At 42.9% G+C, this 15,976-nt stretch overlaps 1 protein-coding gene across 1 annotated transcript in view; it reads right to left on the minus strand.

Annotated features, from left to right (window-relative positions):
- Positions 1 to 15,976, minus strand: part of LOC129000296 (uncharacterized) — a 236,244-nt gene that overhangs the window by 58,472 nt on the left and 161,796 nt on the right. The window contains exons 8-11 of the mRNA XM_054427260.1: positions 15,413 to 15,554; positions 12,856 to 14,584; positions 12,342 to 12,477; positions 7,281 to 7,471 (exon numbers count right to left, since the gene is read on the minus strand). Coding sequence (XP_054283235.1) covers positions 7,281 to 7,471; positions 12,342 to 12,477; positions 12,856 to 14,584; positions 15,413 to 15,554 — 2,198 coding nt within the window. The remainder of the gene's footprint in view (positions 1 to 7,280; positions 7,472 to 12,341; positions 12,478 to 12,855; positions 14,585 to 15,412; positions 15,555 to 15,976) is intronic.

Here is a 15,976-nt window from a genome sequence, read left to right on the forward strand (position 1 = left end):
TTCTCCCAGCAACTGCGTTTGCTCCGGTTAATGGCCCGGCGAAGAGACCTCCTAGCCACCTTGTAAGAGTCAGACTTAAGACGTCTATCTTCAGGTTCTCTGGCCCTGGTAGCAAGACGTCTGGCTCTCAATGCTGCCCGTCGCAGCTCCGCGATCTCGGTTGTCCACCAGTACACAGGTCGCTTATCGCACCGGAATCTCCTGCAAGGCATTGACTCATCGCAGGCCGAGACTATCAGCCTCATCAATGATGTAACTGATGTCTCTGCGTGAGCCACGCCAGATGCAGCAGGTACCACTGGCTCTCCCCGTAGTATGACTTCGGTGAATTTGGCCACGTCCAGCTTTTTGGTGTTCCACCGAACGGGCACCTGCCGAGACACGGTAGCTTGTCTCTGATGACTATCCAGGACATCAAAAATGATGTACTAGTGGTCACTGGCCGTATAATCCTCTAGGACTCTCCAGGCTCGTATCCTCGGCAAGAGGGACTCAGATGCAAGCGTGATGTCTGGGATCGTTCCCCCCATTCCGGGACGCTGGAAAGTTGGCGTGTTGCCCTCCTTTATGACAACAAGTCCAGCCCTGGCAGCAAAGTCCAGGATGTACTTCCCCTGGGAATTAGTGAGAGTTATTCCCCACTCGACAGCCCTAGCATTGAAATCCCCCGCCACGACAACGTACCCGGCGGTATCGCGTACGCTCTCTTCCAGGCGGTCTATCTTTCCACGAAAGTCACGGATAGCCTCGTTGGGGGTGAGGTATACACTAAAGTAAGTGACATCCCCGCACCGGACCCAAACGAATCCTCGGCCCTTCGCGTGACTCCTCACCTGCACTTTTGCTGTATTACGAACCCAGAACGCAGCAGTACCAAGTGTATCGGGAAACCAAAGAAATGGGTCCCTGTCCCGGTATTGGTACTGTTCGCTGACCAAGAGCGCGTCAACACCGTGTTCGAGGGCAAGCTGACTGAGAAGCGCGTCAGCCGTCCTGGATCGATCTACAATGCACTGGAGGATCCTTAACATCGTGGTTGGGCTTTTGCTTGTTGTAGTGCGCCTTTAAATGCACTGCACTGCCCAGACCCAGCTATATGTTTAGCGTTTTTATAATTGAGGCTCCTTACAGAGGAAACAGGTCTCGACTTTACAGTCCCTACGAGTGTGACCCACCTCCCCGCATTGAAGACAGTTCTTGCCTCTGTGACGTACTTTTCCACACTGAAACATATAACACTAGTTTACATGCCAGGTTTAAGTACCACGTGCTATACAGCACATTTAGTTTCCGGATAGGCCTCAGTACGGAGATTTGGGTTGGCCTTCCAGGGTTCGTGTCAAGATGTTACTTTCACGCTCAGCCGTGCCGTCGCCTTGGCCGAGGTTTACCGCGTCGGATATCTCGAGCATCTGGTTCATCACACAGATGTTGCCGTGGTCCGGAAAAGTCCTCACGGACCGGTCACTGCCCCTTCCACCGCAGTGAGACGTGGTGGCCTTCCATGGAAGCTAGTCGCCACCCCCGAAATCGTCTTCGTGTTCAGCACACGACATCCAGCCAGGCACTTGGGTTCTGTACACGAAGTATGGGTTGACTCCGTCTGCCGTTGTAGCCTGGGGTTCACGGTCGCCCTCCTGTCGTCACAGCCGCAGGCTGAGGCTCATTCCGCCCCCCCACTCGTCGTAGTAGGCTGGGGCTCATCCGGCCTCACCTGGCCGTTGTCGCAGGCTGGGTCTGTTGTAAACACCATCGATGCAACTGCAGAGTCAAGTCATACTTCCCATTCGTCGCCGCTGTCGTCGGGGCATCTGGTTTCTCACACAGATCCCTGTCGGTGCTGTCGTCCGGGAATCCGGCTCATCGCACAGACCCCTGTCTCTGCCGTCGTATAGGTATCCTGCTCGTTGCAGGAATACCTTTCGTTGCCGTCGTTCGTTCGGGCGCCATAAATGTGACGTACTACGTGGGGCATTGGTCCCCTGCCCGTTGCTCGTCGGCGCATGAGTGTCCCGCTCGTTGCAGGGACACTTCGTCGATGTTGTCGTATCGTGGGGATCCGGCTCATCGCACGGACCCCTGTCGTTGTCGTCGTCGTATGGGAATCCGGCTCACCGCACGGACCCCTGTCGTTGTCGTCGTCGTATGGGAATCCGGCTCACCGCACGGACCCCTGTCACTGCCCCTTCCACCGCAGTGAGACGTGATGACCTTCCATTGTCGTTAGTCGTCATCCCCGAATCGTCTACATGTAAACATGTAGCCCCAGGAGAATCTGGTTCAACACACAGATCCCAGCGTCGTAGCGGTACCTGGGGAGCTCCGCCTGCCGCTGTAGTCGGGGTTCGGATCGCCCACCTAACGTCGCAGCTACTACGCCTTCACTGCAGGCTGGGCGTCCATCGTGGCCCTAATCGAGACTACAGCCGGGAGTCCTTGGCCCCGTCGGTCTCCGCCGCCGTCCTGGGTGTCTGTCTGGTTCTGCACTCAGACTCGTGATGTCGCGGTACCTTGAACTTAGCCGACTCAACCCGCCACTGTAGCATAGGGTTCGAGCTCACCCGTCGACCACGGCTACAGGCTGAGGTGCGTTCCACCCCCCCACTCGTCGTCGTAGGCTGTGGCTCTGCCATCCTCACCTGGTCTTCACCGCGGCCTGGGTTTTCCAGCCCGCGCGCCCTATATCGGTACTACAGCCGGGGAGCCTACTCGTACGTTTTCGTCGCTGACGTCCTGAGTGTCCGGTTTCTCACACGGACATGTGTCACTGCCCCGTCCGCCGCAGTGATCTGCGTGGTGGCCGTCCGTTCGTCGTTGTTGAGTGCCACCCCCGATGCGAGCTACTTGCACCCTTCGCAGGTAGTCCTCGGGGATCCGGTTCATCACACGGTCCCGTGTCACTGCCCCGTCCGCCGCAGTGAGTCCCGTGGTGGCCGTCCGTTCGTAGTTGTCGTTCGCCACCCCCGATGCGAGATTCTTCTTGGGTTTACACCACGCCAAGATCCACCACAATGGCTCAACACTCGTTGGGTACACGTTGACCAAGCCCCGGTTATCTCGCTGGCCGTTGTTCTCCGTTGCAATGGTTGGTTTATCACGCAACCACTGCCACTGGATAATCAATCGAATAACATCGAAGCTGGCCAACAGCGTGGTGTGAGTTCCTCTGGTTGGTTTATCACACAACCCCAGCCGTTCGAGAATCGTAGTAGGCTAACTGACTGCTCTACGTTAATCTTCCGTCCGCTATCGAGTCGCTGGTTCCAGTGTCGTGAGTTGGTCGTCACTCCAGGTAGGTTTAACACGCTACCGCAGCTGCTAAAGCGTCGTTGAACTCCATGGTCGTCACCAAAGGTAGGTTCAACACACTACCACAGCTGCTGAAGACACGCTGAGTCCACGCCGACTCGCCAGTCCCAGACGTCAAATGGTTTCACACCATAGGCCAACGCTATCCAATTCGCACCAAAACAATCTCATCACCTGTCGTAAACTCATAACACAAAATATTAAAACACAGATAAATCGTTAAACATGAAATAATACTCAAAGGGTTAATCACGGATTATCTCACATGACACTAACCAAACATCGTTAAATAATCAGAGATTAAATTACCAGACAGAAGGAAATATAAAAATGCCTTGTTACTTAAAACGAAAATAGCTAAAGTTGGAGGCCATTCCAACGAAGCAAACAAACTCCACTATTAATAAAGTAACTAAGGCCGAAACGAACTATCCAGTTCTGGTTTACATCAATCTCAAAGGCTTTATGGTAAACCCGTTGTTAAAACCATAAAGCATCGTAAAACACAGGCCTAAGGCGACTACTACCAACACGCCATGCGTGCCGATCGGGACGTGCTAAACTAGCACAACTAATCATAGTAGCCACTGACTACTACTAATAAATTCGTATGATGAGATTAATTTGTTTTGGGCTTACTAAAAATGGATTTAAAATACGCTGGCCTCGTAATATTTAATCGTTACGTTATGGGTTTAAAACACCATCATGATCAAGTCAAAGTAGCCTAAGTCCGTTGGTTTAACAGGAGTGAAAAATATAAAATCTAGTAAAAATGATGTTAAAAACTAGTATTTTACACCCTGGCAATAATTAACTCGGTTTACCTTATATCTAATGGAATATAAGACTTACAAGTTTACTAGAAGTATCACGCGAGCTAACTAATGCTTCACCAATAATGATATAGGGACTTGAAGACCTGTCGAACTAGTCGTCGTAGTTGCTGGTGAGGAACTAACTTTCCTGCTTGCCGTCTGACTGTCTGAGGGTTCCTCGGTTCATCCCTCTCGCTCCCCTCTCTAGCAAAGTAGGGAGCTCAGCTGATCCGGAACGTTTGCTTGCTGTTTGCTAACCCGAAAAAAAGCTAGCCGGTCACCGTCGTCTGCAGCCGCTAAATCGTCAGTCGCTCGAGCTTGTTGTTGTTGACTGTAGGTTATGTTGTGTTTGTTTCACACGACAATGAGTTTTAACTTCAAGTTGTCGGTTTATATTACTCACACCGCATTTCCTCACGTCTTTGAGACGGATTATTGGCCTAAGGCCATGATCTGCGGGTTTACTAAGTGTAGAAAGTTTCTTCGAAGTACCAAGCCGAGTTGAGCCCTAGCTTGCGAAACACATAGCTGGTGAGCCAATAAGCTATAAAACACTGTATAAGGTTTATGTCACGCTCATACAGTATTAATAACTATCGTTCTACACTTATTTAACACCAAACACAACAGCGTATCATGCCTATAGTTACTGATGATGTTATAACTAAGGTTAGCCTTCTAACCTATAACCTTAGTTAGGGCTGGTAGGCTATGCCTAGGGATAGGCTAGACATAGGAATAGGCTAGTTTGACCCCCCCTCAAAATAGGCACGTTACACCTCGGTCGGGCCCTTAGCAGTTTCGGGAGGAATGGTCGAAATCAAGGCATTTAAAACACCTCGTTACTTTCACCCTCCGTCTCAACCTGCAATTAACCCATCCAACCCTCAAATGCTGGAGTGCCAAAACCTTACTGGCGTTTGCGTCTGCCATTTCGGCGACCGCCATCCGCTATTGACTCCGGTTTGGTTTCGTGAGCCACACCCTCAGACTAGCCGTTTGTCCGGCAAGCTCGGGACAGCTTTTTTTAGGGCATCAATGACGTCATCCTCCGTTGACACACAATCCATATCCCGAACCTCGACGGACGTCTTGGGTTCGAGAGCACGAACGGTGCCCTGACCTTCCACAGCTGCCTTTAGTTCGGCAGCAAAGGCGGCTTTATCTTTAGACTTACCCAGTTCGAGGAGGACGTCCCCGTCCCGGGTTTGTCTAATCGACCGTACAACAGTGTCGGTTTGCTCTGGCTTAGCCTTGGCCTTGATAACACCTAAAACTTCGGCGAATGATCCTCCCTCTAAAGGCTTGACCAAAATAGCCTCAGTCCTGGGCTTTTTGGGCCGCGACTTTTTAGAAGCGAGTGCCGAGCCAGGCACAGCTTGAGCCACGCCTGTCGACTGCGCCCTCACTGCCACATGTGTCTTGGAGCCGATTTCCACGTGCCTCAATTTCCTCTTCTCCTTTTTCGTAAGACGCTTTTCCCACACAGTCCCAGATGGTGTTTCTACGACTGACCCCTTTCGGGAGCTACCCTCAATGGGTGTCACAGGTTGCTGTGGCTGTTGAGGTTTCGCTGGAGCGGCAACTACGTCAGAGAAGGACCTAGAAGTCTGGGTCGCCTTGACCTTAACCTTAGGCTTTGCTGTCTGAACAACCTCTTCTCTTTTTGGAGGGCTTTCTGATGTAGGGCTCCTGCGTTTCTTGGAAGGTCGCGCATTGTCGTCAGGTAGGGAGACCACCTTCTCGGCGATCCTTTCCATGGCCGCCTTGCTCACCAGCCGGCAGGCGAAGACAAAACCAAGGTCGTCCTCGAGCTTAGCCATACCATTTTTAACCACTTGGTTAACTCCTCTCTGCGTCTTAAAGGTTTTAAGCATTGCCTTTATGGTCTGCTCCATGTTTCGAAGCCGGTTTTCAATGTCATTTTCTGCGTCAAGATATTGCTGACGCAGAAGTACCATTCCCGACACTTCCAAATCTAAAGCTGCTGTTAGGGATTCCTCCGGCATCCCTTCACCATACTTAGAGGGTGGTCCACCGTTTCCTTCTCCACTTGTCAAGGGAGATCCCAAAGTCAGGTCTTTTGTGCATCTGAAAGTTGCAGGTGGTGGGGACGTCTTCAGCCTTTCAATGTTGGCAATCTCTGGACCTTGGAGCTTCGCCCAAAAGGGTCTCGCTCTACTTCCGACTTCTTTTCTTGCTCATCCGAGCTGCTTATCAAAGATGTGTTCAGGTTATTTGTTTTAAAAGCCATCTTGTGTTTACCAGCGCATCGTGTGGCAAGGGGTGGCCCGGAATATTCAGAAACGGGTATACCCTCGGGGACAGCGCCCCTACCCCAGTTCCCCGTGGCTCAACCTCCGTTTTCCCAGCACCGGATACCTGACTTGCCGGGGGTCACCCGTCACAATGTAGAGCCCGACCTCTACATCCATGGCGCACTCCCTGACCAAGGACCGAAGTAGCTGGCTTCTCACGACTCACTGAGAATACCCATCGGCAGTGCAGAGCACACATCAACCCCTGCAAACACAACAGGGGCACTCCCAAGGACTCCCAGTGAGAGCGTCGGTCACCCTTTTAGTCGCCTCTTACGACAAGTCCGGGAAGGCTGCGGTTCTATTCTAACCCCCGAAACCGCAGGGGGGAGCAATACTATAGTACTAAGGTACTAAAAGATAATGTCAAGGGTTTAGTTAATTAAGAGTAAATATTTGTCCAACATCAGAGGAAACAAACGTAACCACGCATGCATGCAATAAAAAGTTTAAGATTAGATTTAACAGAAGAATGCGAATTGTTAACTCATACCCTACTGGTATCAGTATCCAAAATCAATAATAGATTTAAAGACCTAATCGAGTTTTAACTAAACGAAAACCCGTTAACATATTTCCAAACTTGTCAACAATAAAATTGAACTACTTTTTACATGTTAACCTTATTACTGTATCTAGAAACTCTGGAACAGATCCTAGACAGCAACGGTTATAGTAACGGCATGGATACAAAAAACACAATGGACTGCCGTTACTTGAAAAATCTTAATTACTCATATATTTACTTGAATTTTTTGCACTTGTTGGTGACATAGATGTTTCATGTCCCCTTTTCCTTAGACTTAACACAGTAATGTCAGTAGTGCATAGTTACCGTAAAGGTACTTCTCAAAGCCACGGAAGGTGTAGACACCGTCGTAAGGCTTGAGGCCGATGAGCAGTCCAGCCCTGCGGTAGTCGTCCACCAGTCGCTTCACCAAAACCGCCTCGTTGGATCTTCCAGCTCTGATCTGCAACCGCTTCAGCTCTAGAAGCTCGTGGAAGATCCGTCTCTCTAGGTGATACCTGGAGTAAATATTGACTAAAGACACATTGTTCTGATCATTTGTGTGAAGTACTATACGTCGTGGCTTGCATCAATCTTAAAAGTGGATATTGAGAAAGATTATGCAAGAATATGTAAGATGTTATATATTAAGAGAAAAGTTACTCTAAGATTAAATTTTTAGTTAACGCACCAAACGACAAGGCTGAATATTTATTTTTCGAAAATGCTGACGGATTATTCTGGTTTAAAAAAGGAAAGTAATATAGTTTTCAATGTAATTCAACCAAAGGGTTGCACCTTGAGTGAATTTTAATAGCTGTCATAAAGGAAGTTCGTCACACTATCGACAGAGCATGTGAGCCATCAACTCAATAAAATAAATATAATAAAGATCAATGATTAAAGGTACAACTAAATGAAAAATAAATACATTATAAATTTGTAATGTAAATTAATACATAACTTTTAAAACGTACTTACAACAACCCCTCCAATGAGGACATGAGGCTTGACGATTAATTATTAAGATAACACGTAAATCCGATACTCATACATATAAGCGAGTTACGATACGTACACAACAGGTGCCTAGAGAGCAATGAGCACTAAGGTTTCCGAGTCTTGCCAATATCTAACAAACTGTTGCCCTGGCAATGTCATGTCAGATCGAAGATTCTTTTTCATGTCTCTGAGATCACATTATAAAATTATGTGAACTAAATATTTTAAATAATGTATAATTTAAATGTATTCCTTTGGCAAACAATGAATTCATTATTATACGTGCTATTGCTTTTAGAGAATTTCCCTATAGCTATTTCTGTAGCTGTGTGTTTAGCTGTAGGTATTAGTGTAGGTCTCATGGTAAGACCTAGGCCCGGGACCGATTTACTTTTTCTTTTTGATGTCCCCAGAGGCCAAAAATCCTATTCGTTCAAATGTATATATACTTGAATGCGTTCGCGAACCAGCATGATCGGACCATGGAAACGAATATGTGGCATTTGCCACCACTCTAGGATTTGTGTCATTTGCCACCACTTTATACCTGGCTGGGTGAGTCATCAGCCCCAACCCTAGTCCGTCGGTCATCACCCCTCGAGGCACCGGCCGATGGACCAGGATTACCTATGATTCATACTATCACCGTCTCCTGCAACCTTTTTACGGGTAAAAATTCCAACACTCTCTCTAGGAGTGGAGAAATACATGGCGGAAACGCTCATTATTATCTGTGGTTTTGTAGTGTTACGACGTAGTGCTGTTCTACCAAGTTTTACATTGTACAGTAGCATAATTTAAGTATAGATATTTAGTATATTTTAGTATAATTTGCACTAGCAAACACGTTGCTCGAAATCAAGCAATTGCAAAGAAGTAAAGTAGTTATTTAAAAACAAATAAAAGTAATCATAATTTCCGATGAGTTTAAAAGACTTCGAAATGAAAAATAACAGTAATTAAAATATACAGCTGATCAAAATGTAACAATCATGTTCTTCATAAGGATAACATGGGAACTTTAACAGCCACTGGGGCAGAGCCCAAGGGACTTTTTCAAAATTGTAAGGTCAGTTTGCAAATCTACGCGACACGCTCTTTCCAATGAGACGTCAATGGATAAAATCGGTTAAGAAATGGCGGAGGAGTTCAACCGACAAAGTTTCATGTAGCGTATTAATTATATAGATAGACTAGCTGACCCGGCGAACTTCGTATCGCCTAAGTTATGGGTTTCCCCTAAGACAGACCGATGGAAAGAAAGTACCGTTACGTTTAATTTTCAAGATGATCTCGTTCGCATCGCTCAATCACGTCCTGGTTGAAGTTTGTTCGCTACGCTCACTCACCTTTGGGTTGGAGCTCGTTCGCTACGCTCACTCACCTTTAGGTTGGAGCTCGTTCGCTGCGCTCACTTGCCTTCAGGTTAGCTCGTTCGCTACGCTAACTCGCCTCCAGGTTGAAGTTCGTTCGCTACGCTCACTCACCTTTTGGTTGCAAATTAGCTGTTGTCATAAATGTAAAAGAAATAATAGTGCTGCACCCTGTTGGTAATCCTTGTAACTTTAATGCTATTGAACATCATAGAACAGAACCAACTTGTTTAATTGAAACAGCTGTTAAGATTCATTAATTCCATTTCTCATAAGGTTAACATGGGAAACTCCAGAGCCACTGGGGCGGAGCCCTTTTAAGAATTTCGAAACGGGAAATAGTTTACGTCCGATTCGCATACCTACAGAATTTACACACCAAATTTCATAACGATCGGTGAAGTCGTTCCGGAGGAGTTTGCAGACAAACACTGTGACACGAGAATTTTATATATTAGATATAGCCAGTCCAAAGCCTGGATAAAGAGTGATGGGAATCAGTTAGCTCATTATAGTAACTAACTATTAAGTCTAGTTTCGTTACAAAATAACACAAGTAATGCAAGACTTTTTCTACTGAGCCTTCATAAACTCCGAGTATTTCATAAGTTCCGTCATCAAAGTAGAGTTAAGGCCCCAGAGGTTTTCTGTTTGATGAGTAATGAATTAAAAATAAGAGTGCCATTTAAAAACTGTTTTAATGACATATCAAATAAATATTAAGTAAATACAGGGTGAACAACTTAACTGTACCACCATTGCTATCTCAGACGCTATTAGATTTAGAGAAAACATTAAATATGAACTTCAACTATTTTCTTGTGACAAAAAATATTAATTCCACTTTTTTAAGATCACTACTATTTTCCAATATTGAGGTTAACTTTAACATTTCTTATTTGACAACATGTACTTTCTGATGATTTTAGCATGTAAATGCAATTAAAAACGTTTTTAGTAGTTGTATTTCTTATATACTTTTCTACTTGTTTAGGAGTTACAGCGTGTTACATTTGGAAAAGAGTGGCTTTTTGTAAACATTTTTCATGACGTAGCTCATGTAAGTATATGATTATAAAATACAGCGGGCTTATAAAATTCATAAGAAATTTGAACTCAGATCGCAATTCTTTGTGGCTTTTTTGTTAGAACTTAAAGGAATAATTTCAATATATTTTATGATATTTTTAGAATGTAGATGCAATTTTAAGACAATTATAATTTATTCTTTGAATTTTTACTCCAAACTTACTCGTTTATGAGCTATATCATGCTGAATGTAACAAAAAGCTACTTTTCCCTAAATTTAACACGCTGTACAACGCTTGTAACTCTTTTACGTAGCTTTAAACGTTTTCAAAATTACAGTCTAAAATCTTCATAAAATACAAGGTGCCCCATAAGAAAATTCATATTTTTGTATGTCATAAGATAAAAGTTGAAATTCCCCATATAATGTTGTCTCTAAATCGAATAGTTTTTGAGATAGCAATGGTGGTACATTGAAGTTCTTCATTCTGTATATTCCCAGAATACTAAACACTAAAACTGCGGGTTTTCAAGTATTTTAATGGGATTTAATCTTATTAATGCGTCGTATACTGTGCTAAATGTTATTTTTGTATTAATTATCTAATCTTAGGCCATGTAAGGAATATTCAAATCGTTTAAAATACCTTAACATAGATAGGCCTATACTGTTTAACTTGCGATTATGTGAGTTCGGACTCAAAATGTGCGTTTTCTTTTGCCGAACAAGATGGTAAAATAGATTTTTACAATTCACAGTTGTAACTGGAGATATAGACATTTATTTAATATACAAAAAATTATAAGTACAACTACATGGTTGTGACACAGTCACGGCGGGAATTCCGGGGCGGGAATTCCAGGAACTGACCCTACTGGTGGCAAATGACACTGGTGGCAAACGACACTGGTGGCAAATAGTAGGACACCATGGAGACAGGGTTTAACGGGGGGTTTTATGGGGTAAAAATGGGTGTTCTTATTAAATGTCTTATTAAATACTCGACATGTTTATTCCAGCTTAAATCCTCATCTATTATCAAACCCAATAGTTTTGAAGTTTTAACTTGAGCAATGGAATTTGTATCTATATCTAACTTTATACTTTTATCATTTTTGTCTCTTTTTGTTTTGAAAAGAATGAAATTAGTTTTACTAGCATTAAGTGCTAAATTATGGTCTTTTAAAAACTTGTTCAGACTTTTTAATTCTGATTTAGCAGACATTTCTAAATCAGTTAGTGATTTCCCAGTTGTGTTAAGATTAATATCATCTGCATATATACTTGTCTTACTATCTGGGTCATTTAGAGAAATTGGAAGATTTTTAAGGTAACAGATGAATAAAAGAGGGCCAAGAATCGATCCCTGTGGGACACCAGATGATGATAAATTAGATCCTGTTTATTGGATGATGTTATTTTTGGACAAAGTTAATATTTCCAAAAATTTGGTTCCTCATTTTTTATCGTTAAAACACAAAATTTATCAATTTTTCTCCAAACCTTTTTAAAGAGCTTGAAAAACAAATAATTTAGTATATCAAAGTGTTTTTGTACGGTTATTGGTTACGGAGAAAATAAAAAAAATTTCCTTTAAAATTCCAATGTTATTTTTATGGAGAATATTGTAAAATGTTGTAGTTGGCTTGTTTATAGATATATTTTGACCAAACTTTGCAGATTTATTTATTTTATACCAAGCAATTAATATTTTAATAAAAACACCCTTTATTAGTTTCCCTGTAGCAGCAAACCTAGGTAGCCTACTCGTTAAACATAAATGTTAATTTAATAGATTAATTGAAAATCAATCCAGGCAAATGAAAATTCGCTTAGTCGAGAAGTTTGCTGCAGCGGAGGTATCATTATTTAAGTTTTGGGAAATGTCAATTAATTATGATGGTAATGTTAACCTGGCAATCCACAACACATTAATTTATTATACAGTCGACCAACCGATTCACAATGACAAGTTAGGCATACTTGCGCATGGAGTGTTGCACTGCCTGTGTGACGGAGATGGTACTGAGAGGAGGTCTGTCATCGTCAGAGTCTGCAGCGCCCAGCTGGTGGTGAGAGGAGGAGCGCCGACACATCCGCGGTATCCTGGATGTATCTCCTGTGCATCAAGAATAATTGTTGATGTTGCCTACTAAATGACAAGGCTACTCATAAATTATCTCTTTTAAGGTTGCCTATTTATTAAAAAACATTAAACTAGAATACTGCAATTTCATAAAGGTCTTTGGGCCTTAATTTGCTTATTGTAAAGTTATCAAGTAAAAATCGTCATCAAATGAGGTCGTCAAATTAATACTTCAAATAAAGGAATTGTTGTAATCAGAATATGCAATTGCGATATAGGGACGAATAATACCATAATTAGATATTTGATCTTATCACGTGAGACCTAAGTTTATGTTGTTTAATACAATTATGTTGTATTGCTTATTAAATAGAGTACAGTAGTTTATCTGCACAGCAAAATAGAACTTACTTTGACTGTACCTACGAGGTGACGGCTCAAACCCTGAGTCCTGTAGTTGTGAGGAGTCTGCTCCTGTTCGGCTACGACTGCGAGGAGTCTCCGAGTCAAACGCCTCATCAGGTAGTGATCTTGCTGGACTCACAATCTCGAAGCTAGATGGTCGTCTTCTCTCTCTTGCTCTTTCCCGTTCTCGCTCTCGTTCTCTTCCTTTATCTTTCAGAGCTTCGCTATTAATTTTGTCTACTTTTACAATGCCTTTGAAGTTGTCGTCATCTATTTCTGAACGGGTCAACACTTTGACAAGACCCTTTTTATCAGTTGTACTATCGTTTTCAAGAACTTCAGATTCATTTCTTCTTTCCCTTTGCACCTCACGAATAAAATGCTCCGAGGCTTCATCATCTGGGAAATTTTCTTTATCCTCAATACCTGCAAAGTATAAATCATCAATATCTGTATTTGCATTGCTATTGCCTAAGGCCTCAGGAACTTCTTGTATCTCCGTCTTTTCTATGTCATTTGTAAAATGCGACCCATCAACCCCAGCCAAATTTTCCTTGGCATAACAATCAGTTTGGACATCAAATTGCGTATCTTTAATTTCATTTGTGTGAATAGTTGATTCAATTACTTGGTCGCAACCCTCTGTAAGTGGGTTTTCATTATCTAAAATTAAACAGTTTGCATCTTTGCTACTATCATTGTTACACAAGCGTTTAGGCGTGTCAGTCATGTCAACGCCTAAATCACTAACATTGTATTTTTGGGTTTCTTCAGGTTCTTCTTTTTGTGTATTAGTTGAAGTTTCCACAGCTTCCTTTTCCTCGTATGCAGAAGCTGAATTGTTATCCTTGGAAAAGTTGTCGTTGACATCATTCATATTTACACTGTCTTGTAAATTTTTATCGAGCTTATCTTCGTGTTCGTTGGCTTTATCATTAATACTATCGTTTATAGGATCTTTTACATCATTCGCATCATTATTATTGTACTCTTCATTATCCATAGTTTCCTCTTGGTGAACAATAGCTGTTACCACTTGCTGCATTGGAATATCGTGTGAATCTTGTGTTGAGGGGTCTTCTGTTTTGCTGTCTGACGAAAGGCTTACTATTTTACTGGTTTTTGTGGTAATCTGTTCCTCTGTTTTTGTTTCCTCACAAGTTGTTTTGCTGGTTTTCGTAACTGTTGGATTTTGCGATGACTTTTCTTTTTGTTTGTGCTCAATTACCTTTTTGCTTTTCGTTACTTCTTTTGTTTTAATTTCCTCTTTCAATACTCGTCTGCTTTCCTTTTCCTTGTTGTCACTACTCTTCTCATTTTCAGTGATTTTTGTCTCTTCAATTGTTTTATCAAAATAAAGTTCTTCAGATTCGTCTTTATTTTGATTTTCTTTTTTGTCTTCAAAGCTAACACTTCTTCTCCTCTGAGACTTAGTGTCCTTACTTTTCCTTATTGATGTCCTTTCACTTCCTGATTCTGAGGATACCTTGTCAACAGCAACCTTTGATTTGTTTTTTCTACTATCTACATCGCTCTTGTTAATATCCTCCTCCGAACAATCTTTTATGTCTGTTCTTCTTCTTCTTCGCCTTCGTCTGTGTCTGTCACTACTGTCAGTTTCCTCATCACTATCATCACTCACTCGCTTTGGTCTTCTTTTTCTTCTACGCCTTTTAGTTTTATCATCCGTACTACTTCCGCTCCCTCGTCTGTGCAACTCGTCCTCTACCCTAACCTACAACATTATATCAACACTTATTAAAATTAATTTTGCAAATATTAAATACATCCAGTACAGTAGTTATTAAAGGAGTGAGTCTGAGTGTGATGGTATTTGTGACTTGAGGGAAGGGGTGGGGGTACATGTGATTTAGAGAGAGAGTTTGGGGGTTGGGGGGGTGGTATTGAAAGAGAGAATATGGGGGTGAGAGTGAGAGATAAAGAAGAGAGAGTGCAAGAGAAAATTGGGGGGGATAGAGAGAGAGAAGGGAGAGAGGGAGAGGGAGAGAGAGAGACAATTTGATTTTTTTTTTATTTACCCTGGTCTGGTTTGGACCATAGGTCCGCTCTTACACCAGACCAGACTTAGACAATCTGTACATACATAGATTACATGTCAGTTGTGGCTTGGCAGCTTAACTACCTTATAACTAAAACAAAATTACTTTTACAAATTATAAACTTAAAAACAAAATATTTTCAAAACACAAAACATGTTTGCTTCTAATCAATAGATGTATTAAAACATCTATTTTGTTATTATTTTTCAATGAGAGATAAGGAAATTAGCTTAATTTTGCACGTGTTTGGTTAAAATAAAGTAGTGTTTTAATAGAGAGATAGAGAAAAAAGGCTTAGTATCTTAACAAAAGGGGTTTCTTCAACATTCTATTGAATGATACGCTAGTTGAGTTTTTAGGCTCTCATTCAACGTGTTGACCAATCTTATTGTTTGTACATGAAATGACCTAAATGACTAAATTTTATATTCTGTATTGCAGTAGGTGAGTGATAGTTATAACTTTTAAACAATTTGCATTCCTAAAATTAGGATCGTAATAACCTGTAGGGTCCTCGTTGAGTCGACACCAAAATGTTTGATATCCACGGGACTGTGGACGAGGGACTGCACCTGTCGTACATCCGGCACGGGGAGGCTGGATCCCCAGTCTGGCGTGTTCATCTGGTCTGAGTGAGGCTCTAACCTGTCAACAGCACCATGTCATTAAACAGGACAATGCGTGTGATATCCACGGGACTGTGGACGAGGGACCGCACCTGTCGTACATCCGGCACGATGAGGCTGGATCCCCAGTCTGGCGTGTTCATCTGAGTGAGGCTCTAACCTGTCAATAGCACCATGTCATTAAACAGGACAATGCGTGTGATATCCACGGGACTGTGGATGAGGGACTGCACCGGTCGTAGATCTGGCACGGGGAGTTATTAAGTAATATACCTCAATTGTATATTTATGTTTATTCACATATACAGGGCTGGGCAAATGTAATTGCCACGGGTGTTTTGTATATTTATGTTTATTCACATATACAGGGATGGGCAAAAGTATGGTCATCGCCAATTAACTTTTTAATGGGCTACGCCAAGAAAACAAAACTCTGTACAC

This window comes from Macrosteles quadrilineatus, unplaced genomic scaffold (assembly GCF_028750875.1).
Source record: "Macrosteles quadrilineatus isolate MER2022 unplaced genomic scaffold, UCM_ALF_1.0 Scaffold_1__1_contigs__length_201487025, whole genome shotgun sequence".
Classification (NCBI taxonomy): Eukaryota; Metazoa; Arthropoda; class Insecta; order Hemiptera; family Cicadellidae; genus Macrosteles; species Macrosteles quadrilineatus.